The sequence below is a fragment of the Pristis pectinata genome, chromosome 10, assembly GCF_009764475.1.
Source record: "Pristis pectinata isolate sPriPec2 chromosome 10, sPriPec2.1.pri, whole genome shotgun sequence".
Taxonomy (NCBI): Eukaryota; Metazoa; Chordata; class Chondrichthyes; order Rhinopristiformes; family Pristidae; genus Pristis; species Pristis pectinata.
Genome location: NC_067414.1, coordinates 98,261,899 through 98,283,327, shown reverse-complemented (window position 1 = coordinate 98,283,327; position 21,429 = coordinate 98,261,899). Strand labels below are relative to the sequence as shown.

The window sequence follows — 21,429 nt, the reverse complement described above, 5'->3', positions numbered from 1 at the left end:
AAATCACTGTTTGGGGGATCTTAATGTTAGCTGCTCTGTTTCCTGTATTACAACAATATCTACATTTCAGATATATTTTATTGACTCTAAAATGCTTCAGAATGCTCTGAAGTCATGAAGGGCATTATCTAAAAGTAAATCTTTATTTTAATATTGGTGTGAAATGTGAGAAAGACAGAAAATGCTGGAAATGCTCAACAGATCATGCGGAATCTGTGAAGAGAGAAAGAGATTCTAATGAAAGGTCATCAAGCTAAAACATCAACTCTCTCTTTCCACGGCTGCTGCCTGGTTTGCTGAATGTATGCAAAATGTTCAATTTTTAGTCCAACTTTCCAGGCATCTGCAGTTTTTTGCTTTTCAATTAATGTAATTAATACTTTGCCATCATCTCACGTAGCAGGAAACTCCAGTTCAATAGATATATTCAATATTTTCATATGATTTCTGGTTTCAGAACTGGTTTCGAATTGAAAACTTCAACAATTTTTCACTCCATAGATGCCACCTGACCTGATAAGTTTTTTCTGGTATTTTCTTAATTTATTTCAAAATGATCTCCACCTTGCTTGTTCACATTTAATTTGAGGAACTGACTAAGCCAATTTGATTTTACCATTAGCGACAAAGGTATCACTTCAAAATTTTACACGTGGCATGGATTCCAACCTCAGTGGTATTTAAAACCTTACGCCTCAGACTTATGACTTGTATCCTTTGACGTAGAGCGTAGACGAGTTGCATTTACGGAAGAACCTGAAGAAGAAAGGTCAACTTTTAAGATTCACTCGACAGCTAAGGCAAATATTGAACAAATGAAAAGAGATGAAGAGTTTGAAAAGGTAAAAGGTACTTTTGTTATGGACTACCTAATTTAGAAAAGAAACACGAGGGCCTTGAAAATTTGTATTATTCAATTTTAATGCTTCAATGTGTAAATCATGAAAATGCAGTCATTCTGTGTGAATTATCAGCTCATCAAATTCAGCCTAGCATTTCAGATGTGGTAATACACGTACAACATTTGTCATGTAATACATACAAAAACACACAGAAAAAACGTATGCAGCGCTTCCTTTGACCACTTGTGGCTGAAGCAGGATCACATTTTTCTGCTTTAGAAACATAAGGTACTAACAGGGAATTAGGTTTTCATCATATTCTGCTATACAATTTAAGGAGTTAATCAACTACTTTATACTTAGTCCTGCAGTGTGTTGCACTGAATTTTGCTTTTGGGGACTTGGGAAGTGAGTGCAATCTGAGTGACTTCAGGTGAGGTACACAGCCATTTGCCCAGTTATTATATCTTTACTGTGAGTGCTTCATGTGTGTGTGTATGTGTCCTACATAACAGATGTATGAGAAAGGAAGAAGGGTTTATTCCATTCCTTGAATGCTTTAGAATTCAGGGTCACTGTAACTGTGATCTTGCTAGTTTCTAGACAGTTCTTGGCATCACTGGCTGATCTGTGCTGTGTAAGCTAGTTTGCTGCATTTTGCAGAATTGAGAAATTCCCTGATGCTCTGCATTCAAGGAGAAGGGATCATTAGGCAGAGTGGATGTGTGGATTTGCAAGGCTTGCAGGCTCTCCACAGTTTCAGGAATGACAGACTGCAATCATGTGGCACTTCAGGCATTCCCTGAATGTACAACTTGTGTCCTTTCAGGGAGTAGTTAATTCTGGGAATTTGTATGACCCTTTTCATCTCAGGCAGTTTGCCTGCTATATTTCTTCTGTCTTACCACGTGGAAGGTCGAGACTTTTGGGATAAGGGGTATATCCTCCACCAATCTGTCAGTGCTCCAGCAGATGCTACGGAGTGCCTCCACACTGACAATCATGAGACCACAGGGAATCATAGTCATACAGCACAAAAGTAGGCCCTTTGGCTCACCTTGTTCATGCTGACCATAAGTATCTGTCTATAATAATCCCATTTACTAATACTTGGTCCATACTCTACTGTGCTTTGGAATTCAAGTGCTTGTCCAGATACTTCTTAAATCCTCTGAAAGTACCACATCCAGCTGTTTCTCAGGCAGTACATTCCTGATTGCAGCCAACTTCTGGGTGAAAAAAATCTTCCTCAGATCTGCTCTAAACCTCTTACTCCTCACTTTAAACCTATGCCTTAGGCATTTCTACATGGGAAAAGGTTTCTTACTATCTATGCCTCTCATGTTTTGTATTTGAATTCCCCCCTCAACCTCCAAGGAAAACAAACTAAGACTATATTGTCTCTAACCTTGCCCATCTAGTCTCTGGCTGCTGATATGTGATTCTGATGTTTGCATAGCTTTGAGGGCATTCTGCAATGCAGTGAAGCTTGAATATAGAACAGTGTAGCATAGGAACAAACCCCATAAGGTCCATAATGTCTGTACTTAGCATTATGCCAATTTAAACTTAACATCTGCCTGCACATAGTCCGTACCCATCCATTCCCTGCCTGTTCATTGCCTGTCCAAATGCCTCTTAAACATTGCTATCATAACTACTTCCACCACTTCCCCTGGCAGTGCATTCCAGTCACCAATCACTCTTTGTGTAAAAAAAAGACTAGCCCCGTAAATCTCTTTTAAACTTTCCCCCACTCACCTTAAAGCTAAGCCCTCTAGTATTTGATATTTCCACCCTGGGAAAAAGACTCTGTCTACCCTATCTATGTCTCTCATAATTTTATATACTTCTATCAAGTTGCCTCTCAGCCTCCAACACTCCAGAGAAAATAATCCTAGTTGTCCAACCTCTCCTTATAGCACATGCCCTCTAATCCAGGCAGCATCCTAATGAACCTCTTCTGCACCCTCTCCAAAGCCCCCACATCCTTCCTATAATGGGGTGACCACAATTGAATGCAATACTTGAGATGCAGCCTAACTAGAGTTTTATAAAGCTGCAACATAACTTCCTGACTCTTGAACTCAGTGCCTCAACTAATAAAGGCAAGCATGCCGTACACCTTCTTTACCACCCAATTAACTTGTGCGACCACTTTCAGAGAGCTATGGACATGGACCCCAAGATCCCTCTCTACATCAATGCTGTTAAGCATCCTGCCATTAACTGTGTACAGTCCCTTTCCATTTGATCTCCCAAAGTGCAACACCGCACATTTGGCTAGATTAAACGTCATCTGCCGTTTCACTGCCCATAACTACAACTGATCTATATCCTGCTGTAACTCTTGGCAATCTTCTACACTATCCACAACGTCATCAATCTTTAAATCATCTGCAAACTTATTAACCCACCCATCCACGTTTTCATCCAAGCCATTTATATATATCACAAACAGCAAAGGTCCCTGCAGAACACCACTAGTCATGGATCTCCAACCAGAATAAGACCTATTGACCACTACCCTCTGTCTTTTTGTGGGCAATCCAATTCAGAATCCAAAAGACCAAATCACCATGGATCCCATGCATCTTAATCTTCTGGATGAGCCTACCATGTGGACCTTGCTGAATCTATTGCTCTACCTTCATCGATCACCTTCGTCACCTCCTTGAAAAACTCAATCAAGTTAGTAAGACATGACCTGCCCCACACAAAGCCATGCTGACTGTTCCTAATTTTCTAACATCCTGGTGAACATAATAACATAAGAAATGGGAGCAGGTGGAGGCCATCTGGCCTGTCAAGCCTGCTCTGCCATTCAATAAGATCATGGCTGATCTGGCCATGGACTCAGCTCCGCATACCTGCCTTTCCCCCATTGCCCTTAATTCCCCTACTATGCAAAAATGTTTCTAACCGTGTTTTAAATATATTTAATGAGGTAGCCTCTACTGCTTCCCTGGGCAGAGAATTCCATGGATTCACTACTCTCTGGGAAAAGCATTTTCTCGTCATCTCCATCCTAAATCTATTTCCCCTGAATCTTGAGGCTATGTCCCCTAGCTCTAGTCTCACCTACCAGTGGGAACAACCTTCCTGCCTCTTATCTATCCCTTTCATAATTTTATATGTTTCTTTAAGATCTTCTCTCATTCTTCTGAATTCCAGCAGCTATAGTCCCAGGCGACTCAATCTCTCCTCATAGGCTAAGCTCCCTCATTTCCGGAATCAACCTGGTGAACCTCCTCTGCACCGCCTCCAAAGCCAGTATATCCTTCCTCAAGTAAGGAGACCAGAACTGCAAACAGTACTCCAGGTGCGGCCTCACCAGTACCCTGTACAGTTGCAGCATAACCTCCCTGCTCTTAAATTCAGTCCCTCTAGCCATGAAGGCCAACATTCCTTTTGCCTTCTTGATAACCTGTTGCACCTGAAAATCAACCTTTTGTGATTCATGCACCAGCACTCCCAAGTCCCTCTGCACAACAGCATACTGCAATCTTTCACTATTTAGATAATAATCTGATCTTCTTTTTTTCCTTCCAAAGTGGTTGATGTCACATTTACCAACATTATACTCCATCTGCCAGACCCTTGCCCACTCACTTAACCTATCTATATCTCTGCAGACTCTCCGCATCCTCTGCACAATTTGCTTTTCCACTCAATTTAGTGTCATCAGCAACCTCTTCTTCACACTCTCCAAAGCCTCCATCCACATCGTTCCTGTAATGCGATGATGAGAATTACATGTAATACTCCAAATGTGGCCTAACCAAAGTTTGATGCAGCCGCAACGTGACCTCCTGACTTTAATAGTTAACACCCTGACTGATGAAGGCAAATATGCCATATGGCTTCTTTACTACCCTATCTACTTGTGTTGCCATTTTCAGGGAACTATGGACTTCCACCCCAAGATCCCTCTATACATCAGTGCTCCAAGGGGTCCTGCCATTCACTGAATATTTTCTTCTTACATTTGACATCCCAAAGTGCAACACATCACGTGCAGTACAATAAAGGCACCTGGGAATACTGATCCATAATTTCTTGAAAGTGGCACCACAGGTAGATAGGGTTGTAAAGAGAGCATTTGGCACATTGGCCTTCATAAATCAGATGTCAGTAAGCTTGAAAGAGTGCAGAGAAAATTTGCATGGATGTTGCTGGGAATTGAGGGCTTGAGTTATAGGGAAAGGTTGAATAGATTAGGACTTGATTCCCTGGAGCACAGGAGAATGAGGGGAGATCTTACAGAGGTGTACAAAATTATGAGGGGTATAGATAGGGTGAAAGCATGCAGGCTTTTTCCCCTCAGGTTAGGTGAGACTAGAACTAGAGGTCATAGGTTTAGGGTGAAAGGTGAAATATTTAAGGGAAATCTGAGGGGAAACCTCTTCACTCAGAGGGTGGTGCGAGTGTGGAACGAGCTGCCAGTGAAAGTGGTGGATGCGGGTTCAATTGTAACACTTAAGAGATGTTTTCACAAGATCACAAGATAAGGGAGCAGAAGCAGGCCATTCGGCCCATCGAGTCTGCTCCAAGGAAAAGGGAAAAAGAAATGGGGTGGGAAAAAAAGAGAGAGAAAAAAAAACTATTCTAATCCCATTTGCCAGCCTTATCCCCATATCCCTTGATACCCTGACTATTTAGATATCTGTCTATCTCCTCCTTGAATACCCCCACTGATCTGGCCTCCACTGCTGTGCGTGGCAAGGAGTTCCACAATTTCACCACCCTCTGGGTAAAGAAACTTCTCCTCATCTCTGTCTTGAAACTGTACCCTCTAATTCTAAGATTGTGCCCTCTGGTCCTGGACACGCCCACCAAGGGAAACAGCCTAGCCACATCTACTCTATCCTTACCTGTCAACATTTTAAATGTCGCTACGAGGTCCCCTCTCATCCTTCTGTACTCCAGCGAGTACACTCCAAGAGCCGACAAACGCTCATCATACTTAAGCCCTTTCATTCCTGGAATCATTCTCGTAAATCTCTGAACCCTCTCCAACGTCAGCACATCCTTCCTAAGATGCGGGGCCCAAAACTGCGCACAGTATTCCAAATGAGGCCTCACTAGCGCCCCGTAGAGCCTCATCAACACTTCCTTACTTTTATACACTATACCTCTCGAGATGAATGCCAACATAGCATTCGCTTTCTTAACCACCGATCCAACCTGGTGGTTAACTTTTAAGGTATCTTGTATGAGTACCCCCAAGTCCCTTTGTACTACCGCACTATCAATCTTCTCTCCTTCTAGATAATAATCTACCCGCTTATTTCTACTTCCAAAGTGTACAACTGCACATTTCTCAACATTGAATCTCATCTGCCATTTCCTTGCCCATTCTCCTAAACTGTCTAGGTCCCTCTGCATTCTTTCTATTTCCTCTATGCTCCCTACTCCTCCACTTATCTTGGTGTCATCCGCAAACTTAGCCACACAACCATTTATTCCATCATCCAAATCATTGATGTACAAGGTAAAAAGGAGAGGCCCCAACACCGACCCTTGCGGCACACCACTAGTAACCGGTAACCAACCAGAACGAGATCCTTTTATTTCCAACCTTTGCTTCCTGCCAACCAGCCAATTCTCCACCCATTTTGCTACCCTGCCCATAATTCCATGACCTCTCATCTTATTAATCAGTCTCTTGTGAGGCACCTTATCGAAGGCCTTTTGAAAGTCTAAATACACAACATCTACCGCCTCTCCCTTATCCACCCTACCTGTGATTTCTTCAAAAAACTCCAATAGGTTGGTCAGACAGGACCTCCCCTTCACAAAACCATGTTGACTAGGTCCTATCTTGCCTTGCGCCTCTAGGTATTCGGTAACCTCCTCCTTGAGGATAGACTCCAATAATTTTCCCACCACTGACGTCAGACTAATAGGTCTGTAATTGCCTTTGTGCTGCCTCCCACCTTTCTTATACAACGGAACTACATTCGCTACCCTCCAGTCCTCCGGAACCATGCCAGAATCTATCGATTCCTGAAAAATAATCGCCAACGCCTCCGCTATCTCCACAGCCACCTCCTTCAGAACCCGGGGATGCACCTCATCCGGTCCGGGAGACTTATCAGCCTTAAGCCCCTTTAGTTTTCCAAGCACCTTCTCCCTATTAATCTCAATTGAACTCAGCTCCAATTCGTGAGACTCCTGACTAATGGGCACATTGCTTATGTCCTCCACGGTGAAGACCGATGCAAAATATTCATTCAATTCCCTTGCCATCTCACTATCATCCATTATAATACCTCCTGCACCGTTATCAATTGGTCCTATGTCAACCCGTGTCTCTCTTTTATTCCTTATGTATTTAAAAAAACTCTTAGAATCCTTCCGAATGTTGTCCGCCAGCTTCCTTTCGTAACTCATCTTTGCTTTCCTAATGACCTTCTTAGTTTCTCTCTGCAGATTTTTAAAATCGTTCCAATCTTCTGTTTTCCCACTAATTTTTGCTACTTTGTACGCCGCCCCTTTTGCTTTTATTTTATCCTTCACCTCCCTCGTTATCCACATCTGTGCCTTTTTTCCATTCAAAACCTTCTTTTTTCTTGGAATATATCTGTCCTGCATTGTCCTTATTTCCTGTAGAAATTTCTTCCATTTTTCCTCTGCCGTCCCTCCAGCTAACTTACTCCTCCAATCAATTTGGGCCAACTCATCTCTCATACCTTTGTAATTTCCCTTATTCCACTGAAATATCGATACACCAGTTATCAGCTTCTCCTTCTCAAACTTGAAACTAAACTCAATCATATTGTGATCACTTGTTCCCAGTGGTTCCTTTACCTTTAGTTCCCTAATCACCTCGGGTTCACTACACAGCACCCAATCCAAAACAGCCGATCCCCTGGTGGGCTCCTCAATAAGTTGCTCCAGAAAAACATCCCTTAGACATTCCACAAACTCACTCTCCTGAGTACTACCGCCTTGCTGCATTTCCCAGTCCACCTTCATGTTAAAATCCCCCATAATTATCTTCACATTGTCACTCTGACATGCTTTTTCTATCTCAATCTGCAACTTATGGTCCACTTCCTGACTGCTGTTCGGGGGCCTATATATGACTGCTATTATTGTTCTTTTACCCTTGCTATTTCTCAGCTCCACCCATAAGGATTCCACCTCCTCTGACCCAATGTCCTTCCTTTCTATTGATTTTATATCGCTACTAACCATCATGGCCACACCTCCCCCTCTGCCTACCCTCCTATCCTTCCTATATACTGTATACCCCTTGACATTCAGTTCCCAATCACATCCATCATGAAGCCACGACTCAGTGATTGCAACGATGTCATATTTATTAACCTGTAGTTGTGCCACTAGGTCATCTACTTTATTCCTGATGCTACGTGCATTTAAATATAGTATGTTTAGACTGGTATCTGCTATTGATTTTATTGTACCTCTATTGATCAGCAGATTATCCTGACTTTCTACCTGTCCATCCTTCTTACTATCTTCGCTACCTACTATCTTAGACATGTTCGTGTAGACCTCATCCCCTATCCTAACATTCGGTATCCGAACATCCTCATCCCCGATCCTAACATTCTGTATCCTAACATCCGGATTTGTTGTACTTCTATTATTCAGTAAATTATCCTGACTTATCACCTGCCTGTCATTCTTGCCATCCTCAATGGATTTGTTTCTATACACTTTCTCCCTCACCTTAGCATCTTGTAACCTAGCATCCTGGTTACCATCCCCCTGCCAGATCAGTTTAAACCCTCCCCTACAACTAAGTTAAACATTCCCGCCAGGATATTGGACCCTTTGGAGTTTAGATGCAACCCATCCTTAGCAAATAGGTCTTGCCTCCCCCAAAAAAGGTCCCAGGTATCCAAGAATCTGAAGCCCTGCCCCTTGCACCAGTCACTCAGCCACGCATTTAACTGCCAGAGCTTTCTATTCTTCCTGTCATTGATACGCGACACGGGTAGTAGTCCTGAGATTACTACCCTTGAGGTCCTACTTTTCAACCTTCTCCCTAATGCCTTGTATTCCTCCTTCAGGACCTCTTCTCTTTTCCTACCTACATCATTGGTACCTACATGTACCAAGATTTCTGGCTGCTCACCCTCCCCCCTCAGAATATTCTCGACACGGTCTGTGATATCCCGTACCCTGGCACCAGGGAGGCAACACACCATCCGAGACTCATTATCGCTATCGCAGAATCTCCTATTCGTACCCCTTACTATCGAATCCCCAATAACCACTGCATGTCTCTTCCTCTGCTGGACCACAGTATCAGACACGGTGCCAAGGTCCTGGCTGCTGAGGTCTTCCTCTATGAAGTCATCCTCTCCAACCGAATCTAAAATGAGATATCGGTTTTTGAGGGGGACTGCCACTGAGGTGCTGTCTACATAATCTTTATAACTCCTGTCTATCTCCTGCTCGCTCTCCCTAACCAACCGAAGGTCATCCAGCTGCTGCTCCAGACTCTCAATCCGTTCCTTGAGGAGCCGCATCTCGGTGCACTTTGCGCAGATGTAGTTATCAGGGAGTCTGGTCGTCTCCCAGGGGCCCCACATCTGACACTCCAAACACAACACTAATCCCAGATGCATACTGCTGAATATCACTGAGCTCAACACTAAACTAAACTAATAACTCACCCCTCTCTATAATCTCGCCTCTTTCCCGCTCTCGCCGAAGCCCGTTGAGCCAAAGCCGAACCCACTCTGCTCCCTCTCACTCAGCTGCCCGCTCCGACGCTGCCCGCTAGATATGCTCGTCTGCTTTTTAAATCGCCCGCGCGCTTCCGGGTGACGTCACGCGCCTGCGCAGTCACTCGCCGCTGTCCCGAACGCTAGAAAGAAAAAAAAACCTCGTTATTTTCCGGCAATTCCGCTCTCTCGTCGCTGGAAAGAAAACTTGAAGGCGAACCTTCGACTTTTAAATCGCCCGCGCGCTTCCGGGTGACGTCACGCGCCTGCGCAGTCACTCGCCGCTGTCCCGAACGCTAGAAAGAAAAAAAAACCTCGTTATTTTCCGGCAATTCCGCTCTCTCGTCGCTGGAAAGAAAACTTGAAGGCGAACCTTCGACTTTTAAATCGCCCGCGCGCTTCCGGGTGACGTCACGCGCCTGCGCAGTCACTCGCCGCTGTCCCGAACGCTAGAAAGAAAAAAAAACCTCGTTATTTTCCGGCAATTCCGCTCTCTCGTCGTGGTGCATGGATGAGAGAGGTATGGAGGGCTATGGTCCGGGTGCAGGTAGATGGAGCTAGGCAGAAAACCAGGCCAGCATGGATTAGATGGACTGAAAGGCCTTTTTCTGTGCTGTAGGGCTTGATGACTCTATTACACTTGTCCAGATTAAATTCCACCTGCCATTTCTTTTCCCATATTTCCAACTGGTCTATTAGGGATACTCAGAATGGCTTTGTGCATAGGAAATTGTGTCTGACAAATCTCAGAGTTTTTCAAACATAAATGAGGGTAAGGCAGTGGACGTTGTCCAAATAGACTTTAGCAAGGCCTTTGACAAGGTCCCGCAATGCAAGCTAGTCTGGAAGGCTAGATTGCATGGGATCCAAGGAGAGAGAGCCAAATGGATTCATAATTGGCTCGATGTTAGGAAGCAGAGAGTGAAGGTCCAAGGTTGTTTCTCTCAGTGGAGGCCTGTGTCTAGTGGTGTGTCACAATGACTGGTGCTGGGACCTTTGTTGTTTGCTATTTATTTAAACAATTTGGATGTGAATGTAGAAGGCATTGTTGGTATGTTTGGAGATGATACTAAAATAGGCAGGGCTCAGGAAAGTGTGGTAGAACATCTACCAACTTGGAGTACAAGTACATAGTTCTCTGAAAGTGGCGTCACAGTTAGACAGGATGTTGAAGAAGGGTGTTTGCCTACATCAGTCAGGGCACTGGGTACAAGAGTTGGGATGTCATGTTTCAGCAGTACAAGCCGTTGGTGAGACTGCTTTTGGAGCATCATACGCAGTTATGGTTGCCTAGCTTCGGAAGGATGTCACTAAGCTGGCAATGGTTCAGAAAAGATTGACAAGGATGTTGCTGGGACTGGAGGGCTTGAGTTACAAGGAGAGAGTGGATAGGCTGGGGCATTTTTTCCCCTGTAGGAGGCTGAGGGCAACCTTACGAGATATATAAAATCATGAGGGGCATAGGTAACATGAATGGTCACAGTCTTTTTGTCCCAGGATAGGGGAATCTAAAACTAGGTTTCAGATGAGAGGGGAAAGATTTGAAGGAGGCCTGAAGTGCAAATTTTTCACACAGTGGGTGGTCGGTAAGGGAAAGAAAATAACTGAATTGTTTGTATGAGCCACTATAGTCTCAAACATAGAAGCAGAGAACCATAGAATGTTGGAGCAGGCATAGGTTATTTGGCCTTCAGCCCTGCTCCACCATTCAATGTGACCATAGCTGATCATCCACTTCTGTCCCCTGTTGCATATATATAGAAGGTTGATATATAGTTGCCCGTTTTCTCTCTCCCTCTTCTCTTAAATAATGGATCATATTAGCTGCCCTCCAATCAGCAGGAACCATTCTAGAATCTGTGGAATTCTGTGCAATGATAAGCAGAGAACCTAACTACCTCCACTATTTCAAAATTCTGAGATGCAGATTTATCAAGTCCTTGAGATTTGTCATTAATCTGTGGTAGTATTTCTTTACTAATCCTAATTTATTTTTCTTAATTTTTGATAATGGAATGCCTACCTTCAAGTATCTTAAAAATTGAATATCAATTTAATTTCTAATCCCACTGCATTTCCCCTTTGAGATATTGGCTGCCTTCAGTTTGCACCCTGTTCTCATTTCAAACCACATCTCCAGTGTGTAGCCAGTGACTACTGTGGATGGAAATCCCTCCACAAGTTAGTCATGTTGCCTGCATAGGTATCATAGGTACCAAAACCTATAATACCTACGTTAAAATGATGGCAATTGTTCTTCATGGCATCATTCCTGCCACTTTTTCTGATTTCACCAGAACCAGTCATCACTAGAACATAGAACAGTACGGCACAGGAATAGGCCCTTCCGCCCACGATGTCTGTGACGACCATGCCAATCTAACTAATTCCATCTTCCTGCACAAAGTCTGTATTCTTCTATTCCCTGCCTGTTCATGTGCCTCTCCAAAACCTCTTAAATGTGGTCACTAGACCACATTACAACCTTGATCCAGACATGGACACTGATAGAAACAGGAGATACAGATAAGTTATTTTCTCTTGCTGAAAAGTCATGAATTAGGGGCGTAATCTTGGGAAGTAGGTTGGATTTAACTAAGATGAATATTGTAAACATTTGGAATTCTGTACCTCAGAAGGCTGGATTCTCAGCCTTTGACTACATTTATGGATGAGATTAGTAGACCTTTGAACCCTCAAGGAGATGGGGATTGGTTAGGAAAGTTTATGAACCATACGATTAACTATGTTCTTACTAAATATTGGAGCAGATTTGAGTGTCTGTTTGGCTGTTCCTGTTTCTATTCTTTACATTCTCATTTACTTACTTAAGCAGAATGTCAGAGGAGAGAACCTTAATATCAAGGTAACAGTTGGCTATCACACCTGAGATCAGCTGTAAAACTGGCAAACCTTTCAAAAGTCATTTTTGACTGCAACCTGCTGGTGCAGCATTCAGTGCTGCTGCATCACAACTTCAGTTATCTCAGTTCGATCCTGATCTGGGGTTCTTTCTGCATGATGTTTGCACATTCTTCCTGACTGCATGGGGTTCCATAGCTGTTCTGGTTTTCTCCAACATACTAAAGTTAATTGGCTACTGTCAATCCATAGTGTAAGTAAGTTCCATAAGAATCAGGTGGGGATTGATGAGTTTGTGAGAAAGAAAGGACTACAAGAAAATAGAGAGGAAGGAATCAGACTGATGGGATTGCTCTGCTGAAAATTGGCATGGGTCAAATGGTCATCTTCTGTGTTGTAGTAATAAAGATGGTTGTGGTTAAAGGCCCCTCCTCCATCATTCACTGTTTTCCACATCCTTTCCAGCAGTCGGATAGGACAGAGCATTGAACCTAGTGAAATATGTTGAACGACATCATTCTAAGATTGTATTAATCAGCGAAAATCAAAAAATCTGCACATGCTGGTAATCTAAAATAAAAACAGAAAATAGTGTAGATGGTCAGCAGATTTGGCCACATCTGTGGGAAGAGAACTTTAGTTAACATTTCAGGTTGAAGAACATTTGTCAGAATGTTTCTCTTCTCACAGATGCAGCTTGACCTTGTGAGTATTACTACCATTTTCTGTTTTTTTTGTATTAATTAGTATTGGTAAATATATATTTAGTCAAACATTGTAAGATTCATCAAGAACTGGTTCTTCATCTTTCAGGACTTATTTTTCTTTTGTCTATTTTATGTGATCTAGGATGTGAAGGAGTTTTATGCATATTTTACCCATCAGCTAGTTGATGCTTTAGTGAAATCTACATCTCTGACACTAGACATTCTGAAAAGAAGAATCCTCTTGTAAGTATTGTCTTGCTGCACTTCTCTTTGCAAATATTGATAAATAACTTGAACGGGGTTGCACAGGCTCAGAAGGTGAGATATTGCACATCCACAATAGAATCTGAATAAGTTCCTTGATGCAAACTGTAAAATATCATCTTTAATCAAAAGAAAATTATGTATGTTCCTTGTGTTGCAAGGTGGTCACACAAGTGGGTCATGTTCAAGATTAAAGTTGATTTGAGCAAAAATATTTTTTTTTCTTTAAAAGCAGTCAGTCCTCCACACATAATGCTAAATATTAAGTTTTTGGAAGTGAAAACAATGATTTTGCAATCTGCTTTTTGGGGAAGTTACTATGAATGAATGGAATTGCAAACATATAGTGTCTTTCTAAGCCTTGTAATGCAACACATAGCCAAGGAAATGCTTTTGAATTGGTGTCACATTTTCAGTGTAGGGACATGAAGCAACCAGTGAGATTGTACAACAAGCATGCTAAACGACAGACAGCTTGCAATAGAACAGAGCTACATTGCATTGGTATTGGTATTGGTATTGGTTTATTATTGTCACTTGTACCAAGGTACAGTGAAAAGCTTGTCTTACAAACCGATCGTTGAGTATAAGAGTCAGCAAGTCATATTGCAACTATAAAAACTTTGGTTAGGCTGCACTTGGGGTATTGTATGCAGTTCTGGTTGTCTCATTACAGGAAGGATGTGGAGGCTTTGGAAAGGGCACAGAAGAGGTTTACCAGGATACTGACAGGAGACAAGAGACTTCAGATGCTGGAATCTGAAGCAACACACAAAAAGCTGGAGAAACTCCACAGGTCAGGCAGCATCTATGGAGGGAAGTGGACAGTCAACATTTCATGTTGAGACCCTTCATCTGGACTGTCCAGGATGCTGCCTGGATTAGAGGGTATGAGTACAAGGAGAGGTCAGACACTTTGGGTTGTTCTCTCTGGAGCGTCGGAGGCTGAGGGGAGACCTGATAGAAGTTTATAAAATTATGAGAGGCATAGATAGGGTAGACAGTCAGAATCTTTTTCCCAGGGGAGAAATTTCAAGTACTCGAGGGCATGCATTTAAGTTGAGAAGGGGAAAGGTAAAGGAGATTATAGAGAAGGTTTTTTACACAGAGAATGATAGGTGCTTGGAACAGGCTGTTAGTAGTCATGCTGGAAGCAGATACAATAATGACATTTAAGAGGCTGTCAGATGGACACATGAATATGCAGGGAATGGAAGGATATGGATCATGTACAGGCAGGAAGAGATTTAATTTAATTTGGCATCATGTTCAGCCCAGACATCGTGGGGCAAAGGACCTGTTCCTGTGTTGTACTGTTCTATGTTTGGCGTACACAATCCCACAACCAGTAGATTAAAGTTCTGCAAGGCTGCCACATTTGTCATAAATGGTGATAGGCAATTAAACAATTCAGGGGATCAGATACTTAAGGTTGAGGAATTTACTGGAATATGGACAAGATTTGAGATGCAGAACAAAGCACAACTGCTGTTGCAAAAAAGCAGCATCATTACAATGCACCAACGTGTTTCCTTCTGTATTGTACATTTCTATGAATATTCTAAAATTTTCTCCAATTGTACAAAGATGAAACATATAGTTTAGGATATACCTAATAACAATTACGATTTTATGTTAGATCTGGCTGTGGCTAAGTACAGATAGCCTACTAAAAATGTGTGTTAAGAAATAACACATCAGTTTATGCTGCACTACTAGAAAGGTAAAATGAACAATAAATAACAAAATGACAATGACCTTATGTTTATAAAAGCAGATAATGAAATCTCAAGCACTTAAAGCTAAAGTCCAAGACAAATTCATTTTTGCATAGTATTTACAGGAAAGACATTGTTAGCCCTTCTCCTCTTTATACTCGCCATCTCGTCTCTCCACTCTTAGTGCAGGGTTTCAACCCAAACTGTCAACAATTCCTTTCCCCCCACAGATGCTCCCCGGCCCGCTGGGTTCCTCCAGTGGATTGTTTGTTGCTCCATATTCCAGTAACTGCAGTCCCGTGTCACTTAAAGACATTGTTTGAAGTTTTTTTCTCAAATATACACAAAAAAATCTTATCCCATTACTGATCTGTCATTTTTGATCTGCTTCCTCAAAAGTAACCATGACAATCCAACTGTATGCAGGGATTGCATCTTCTTACTGGCAGTGTAATCTTTGGAAAATTATCTTGGGAAAACAAGATGTTGATAAAGAAGGTTGTTCCTTGTCACATTCCCTTGTTCCTTTTCAACATTTAATTTACATGTATGTTCTTTATTTGATTCAGTGCATCAAACAGAAGAGAGTATGGCTTCACAAATAATGTTGAAGATTTTCTTCCCTTTCTGAAAGCTGAAGTGCATTTGGCAATTCCAAATGTGGTATGTTAATGCTGCAATATATTTTAACATTTTGAAGATTTTAGAGTACAATCGCATTTAAACTTATTGGTCGGTTTTGACATCTGGATGTTAATAATCTGTACATCATACAGTAAAGAGGTTAGAGTCAGCAAGTTGACTTCCACAAACGGGCATTCTAATGCAGGCCACAAAATTCATTTCTGCATAAAAGAGGGTGCCATTAGTTTGGGGAAATCTAATATATCAGTGGTCAGGGATGTTTTTTGTGGTGATTAGAGAAACATACCTAATTTAAAGTTTACCTGTTTAGTGTCTATTGACCTAACTTGCAATTGAAAATTATCACAAACTTGAACCAGTTCTGTGCTAAAACTGTATGTTCCCTATTTTTGTAACCAGCTCCAACCCTCCAAAATTTCTCCCCTCTTCTGATCCTGTTCTCTTCCTCATCCTTGATTTTCTTTGCCCCATTGTTGGTGGCTGTGGCTTTTGGTACTTAGGCCCAAGGTATGGAACTCTCTCCTTAAATCTCTCTGTTTCATCCTTTATTAAACCTCTCAGTTTCAATATCGCCTTCTATAAAATGTTTGTTAACACATTATTTTGACCAAGCTATTTGTAATTTGCTCTAATGTTTTTTTTCCCCAGGTGTCTTGATGTCTTTTTTTTGTGATAATACTCATTGTAGAGTCTTGGTACATTTTACCACATTGAAAACACTACTTAAAGGCAGGTTGTTACTATGTGCATCTTACAACTCTTTTCCATATTAAATGCCTCTTCCATATACATATCCTGTACACTTTCCCTTACATTTGACCTCCAAAAGTGCAACACCTCACACTTGCTTGAATTAAACTCCATCTGCCATTTCTCTGCCCATGTCTGTAACTGATCCACAACCAGCTGTATCCTTTGAAAGCGCTCTACATTGTACACAATTCCACCAATCATGTGTCACCTGCAAACTTACTAACCTACGCATCTACATTTTCATCCAAGTCATAAATATATATCACAAACAGCCTAGTCCCCAGCATCAAGCCCTGCGGAACACGACTGGTCATGGACCTCCACCCAGAGTAACACCCTTCCACTATTACCCTCTGCATTCTATGGGCAAGCCAGTTCTGAATCCAAACTACCAAGTAATCGTGGATCCCATGCATCTTAGTATTCTGGATCAGCCTACCATGAAGGATCTTATCAAGTGCCTTACTAAAGCCCATGTAGACGACGTTCTCTCTTCTCTCCTCTTCCATCAGGTAGAAGATACAGGAGCCTGAGGGCACATACCACCAGACTTAAGGACAGCTTCTACCCCACTGTGATAAGACTTTTGAATGGTTCCCTTATACAATGAGATGGACTATAACCTCACAATCTAACTTATTGTGACCTTGCACCTTATTGCACTGCACTTTCTCTGTAGCTGTGACACTTTACTCTGTACTATTGTTGTTTTTACCTGTACTACATCAATGCACTCTGTACTAACTCAATGTAACTGCACTGTGTAATGAATTGACCTGTACGATTGGTTTGTAAGACAGGCTTTTCACTGTACCTTGGTACAAGTGACAATAATAAACCAATACCAATACCAATCCACTGCCCTACCCACGTCAATCACCTTCGTCACCTCCTCAAAAAATTCAATCAAGTTTGTAAGACACGACCCGCCCTGCACAAAGCCATTCTGATTGTCCCAAATTTCCAAATGTGCATAAATCCTATCCCCAAGAATCCTCTCCAGTAGCTTCCCCACCATTGATGTGAGGCTCACAGGCCTATAATTTCCTGGATTAACCCTATTTCCCTCCTTGAACAAAAGAACCACATTGGCTACTCTCCAGTCGTTTGGGATCTTTCCTGTTGCTAGTGACAACAGAAAGATTGTCGTCAAGGCCCCAGAAATCTCCTCTCTTGCCTCTTTCAATAACCTGGAATATATCCCATCAGGCCCTGTGGACCTATCCACCTTAATGCTCTTCAAAAGACGCAGCATCACCTCCTTATTGATCTGAAAATGCCCTCACACATTAGCATTGCCTCTCACTGTCCTCCTTCTCATTGGTGAATAACGACACAAAGTACCCTTTTAGTATCTCATCCATATCCTCTGACCCCAAGCATAAATTCCCTCCTTTGTCCTTGGGTGGTCCTACCCTCTCCCTAGTTATAGAGTCATACAGTACGGAAGTGGACCCTTCGGCCCAAATGGTCCATGCCAACCAATATTCCCATCTAAGCTAGTCCCATTTGCCTGCGTTTGACCCATATCCCTCTAAACCTTTCCTATTTATGTACCTGTCCAAGTACCTCTTACTGTTGTTAATGTACCTGCCTCAACAACTTCCTCTGACAGCTCATTCCATATACTGACCACTCTCTGGATGAAAGAGTTGCCCCTCAGGTTCCTATCAAATCTCTCCCCTTAAACCTATGCCCTCCAGTTTTTGATTCCCCAACCCTGGGAACAGACTGTGCGTGTTGACCTTATCTATGCCCCTCATGATTTTATACAGCTCCATAAGATCACCCCTCAAAGAAGGAAGCATACATTGGGCTTAGGAGGTCCGGGACAAGTGAATCCCTTAATGACTATAAAAATATTAAGAGTACACTTAAAAGGGAAATCAGGAGGGCAAAGAGAGCATATGAGATGGATCTAGCAGTTAAGGTCATGGAAAATCCCACGGTTGTATAGTTATATTAAGAGTAAAAGGACGGCTATGGAGAGAGTAGGTCCCCTTAAGAGATCAGCAGGATATGGGTGGGATTTTTAACAAATTTTTCTCCTCTGTGTTTACTGAGGAGAAGATCATGGTTGCTCAAGAGTTAAGGGAAACAAGTGGAGATGTTTTTGAGAACTTTCATATTACCAGGGAGGAGGTACTTGCAGCCTTACAGCGCATTAAGGTGGATAAATCCCCAGGGCCTGACCGAGTGCATCCTCGGACTTTGTGGGAGGCGAAAGAAGAAATTGTGGAGACCCTTGCAAAGATATTTGCTTCATTTTTAGCCAATGGTGATGTTCCCAAAGACTGGAAGGTGACTAATGCCATTTTGTTGTTTAAGAAGGATAGCAAGGACAAGCCAGGGAACTACAGACCGATCATCCTGACAACAGTAGTAGGGAAGTTACTGGAGGGAATTCTGAGGGACAGGATCTACCAGCATTTGGATAGACAGAGCCTGATTGGGAGGAGTCAGCATGACTTTGTCCGTGGAAAGTCTTGCTTGATGAATCTTTTAGAGTTTTTGAAGAGGTAACCAAAAGGGTAGATGAGGGTAGGGCAGTGGATGTTGTCCATTTGGACTTTAGTAAGACCTTCAACAATTTCCCATGTGGCAGGCTGGTCTGGAAGGTTAGGTCCTATGGAATCCAGACAGAGCTAGTTGGGTGGATTCAAAATTGGCTTGGAGATAGGTAGGATAGGGTAGTGATTAGAGGTTGTTTCTCGGAATGGAGACCAGTAATTAGTGGAGTGCCGCAGGGGTCAGTGTTGGGACCCTTGTTATTTGTTACTTATATAAATGGTTTGGGCACGAATGCACAAGGCTTGATCAGTAAGTTTGCGGATGACACGAAGGTTATCGTAGATTACAGAGGGATCTTGATCAGGGAGGTGGGCCAAGGGGTGGCAAACGGATATCAATACAGATAAGTGTGAGGTGATGCATTTTGGAAAGTCAAACCAGCGTAGGACGTGTACTATGAATGGTAGGGCACTAGGGAGTGTGATGGAGCAGAAGGACCGAGGAGCACAAGTGCATAGTTCGTTGAAAGTGGCATCACAGGTAGACAGGGTGGTGAAAAAGTCATTTAGCACACTGGCCTTCATCAGTCAGGGCACTGACTATAGGAGTTAGGACTTTATGTGGCAGTTGTATAAGTCGTTGGTGAAACCGCATTTGGAGTACTGTGTACAGTTTTGTTCGCCCTATTACAGAAAGGATGTGGTAAGCTGGAAAGAGTGCAGAGAAGATTTACAAGGACGTTTTAGATTTTTAGATCATTGGGATCTCTTCTGGGGAAGGTGGGACCTGTACAGAGAGGACAGGTTACACCTGAACCCGAGGGGGGCCAATATCCTTGCAGGCAGGTTTGCTAGGGTGGTTGAGAGTTTGAGAGGGGGATGGGAACCAGAGGGGTAGGTCAGAGGAAGAAGGGGATGGGGAAAAGTCAGATCTAACAGGCAGAGAGGCTTTGAGGAAGGAGAAGCAGAATACAGGGTATAAAAGTAGAAAGGTAGATGGGCTAAAGTGCATTTACTTAAATGCAAGAAGTATCAGGAATAAGGGTGATGAACTGAGAGCTTGGATAAGTACATGGGACTATGATATTGTGGCTCTTGCAGAGACTTGGCTGTCACCAGGGCAGCAATGGATATTGAATATTCCTGACTTTCAGTGTTTTAAAAGGGATGGTGGGGCGAGAAGAGGAGGAGGGGTGGCGATACTGGTCAGAGATACTATTACAGCTGCAGAAAGGGTGGATAATGTAGAAGGATCCTCTCTAGAGTCAGTATGGGTGGAAGTTAGGAACAAGAAAGGAGCAGTTACTCTACTGGGAGTATTCTATAGGCCCCCCGGTAGCAGCAGGGATACTGAGGAGCAGATTGGGAGGCAGATTTTGAAAAGGTGCAAAAATAACAGGGTTGTTATCATGGGAGACTTCAACTTCCCAAATATTGATTGGCACCTGCTTAGTGCCAAAGGTTCAGATGGGGCAGAGTTTGTTAAGTGTGTCCAGGACGGATTCCTGTCACAGTATGTTGACAGGCCGACTAGAGAGAATGCCATATTAGATCTAGTTTTAGGTAATGAACCGGGTCAGGTGACAGATCTCTTGGTGGGTGAGCATTTGGGGGACAGCGACCACTGCTCCAGCATTGTCCTGGACAAGGATTGGAGCAAAGAGGATGGGAGGATATTTAATTGGGGAAAGGCAAATTATGAGGCTATAAGGCTAGAACTTGAGAGTGTAAATTGGGATGACATTTTTGAAGAGAAATGTACTTTGGAGATGTGGTCGATGTTCAGGGATCTCTTGCAGGATGTTAGCAATAAATTTGTCCTGATGAGGCAGAGAAAGAACGGCAGGGTGAAGGAACCATGGGTGACACGAGAGGTGGAACAACTAGTTAGGAAGAAGAAGGCAGCATACGTAAGGTGTAAGCAGCAAGGATCAGATAGGGCTCGTGAGGAATATAGAGTAGCAAGGAAGGGACTTAAGAAGGGGCTGAGGAGAGCAAGAAGGGGACATGAAAAGGCTTTGGCGAGTAGATTTAAGGAGAATCCCAAGGCTTTTTTCTCATACGTGAAGAGCAGAAGGTAGGTCCGATTAGAGACAAAGGTGGGAAGATGTGCCTGGAAGACGTGGAAGTGGGTGAGGTCCTCAATGAATACTTCTCTTCAGTATTCACCAAGGAAAGGGGGCTTGATGACGCTGAGGACAGTGCTGGTAAGGTTAATGTTCTAGAGCACATAGATGTCAAGAGAGAGAATGTGTTGGAGCTCTTAGAAAATATTAGGACAGATAAGTCCCCGGGGCCTGACGGGATATTCCCCAGGCTGCTTCGCGAGGTGAGGAAGGAGATTGCTGAACCGTTGGCTAGGATCTTTGAGTCCTCGTTGTCCACGGGAATGGTACCAGAGGATTGGAGGGTGGCAAATGTTG

At 42.8% G+C, this 21,429-nt stretch overlaps 1 protein-coding gene across 1 annotated transcript in view; it reads left to right on the top strand.

The window, feature by feature from the left end:
- LOC127575526 (dynein axonemal heavy chain 8-like) overlaps positions 1 to 21,429 on the top strand; it is a 443,415-nt gene that overhangs the window by 136,509 nt on the left and 285,477 nt on the right. Inside the window, 3 exon segments of the mRNA XM_052025459.1 lie at positions 727 to 842; positions 13,259 to 13,359; positions 15,668 to 15,761. Coding sequence (XP_051881419.1) covers positions 727 to 842; positions 13,259 to 13,359; positions 15,668 to 15,761 — 311 coding nt within the window.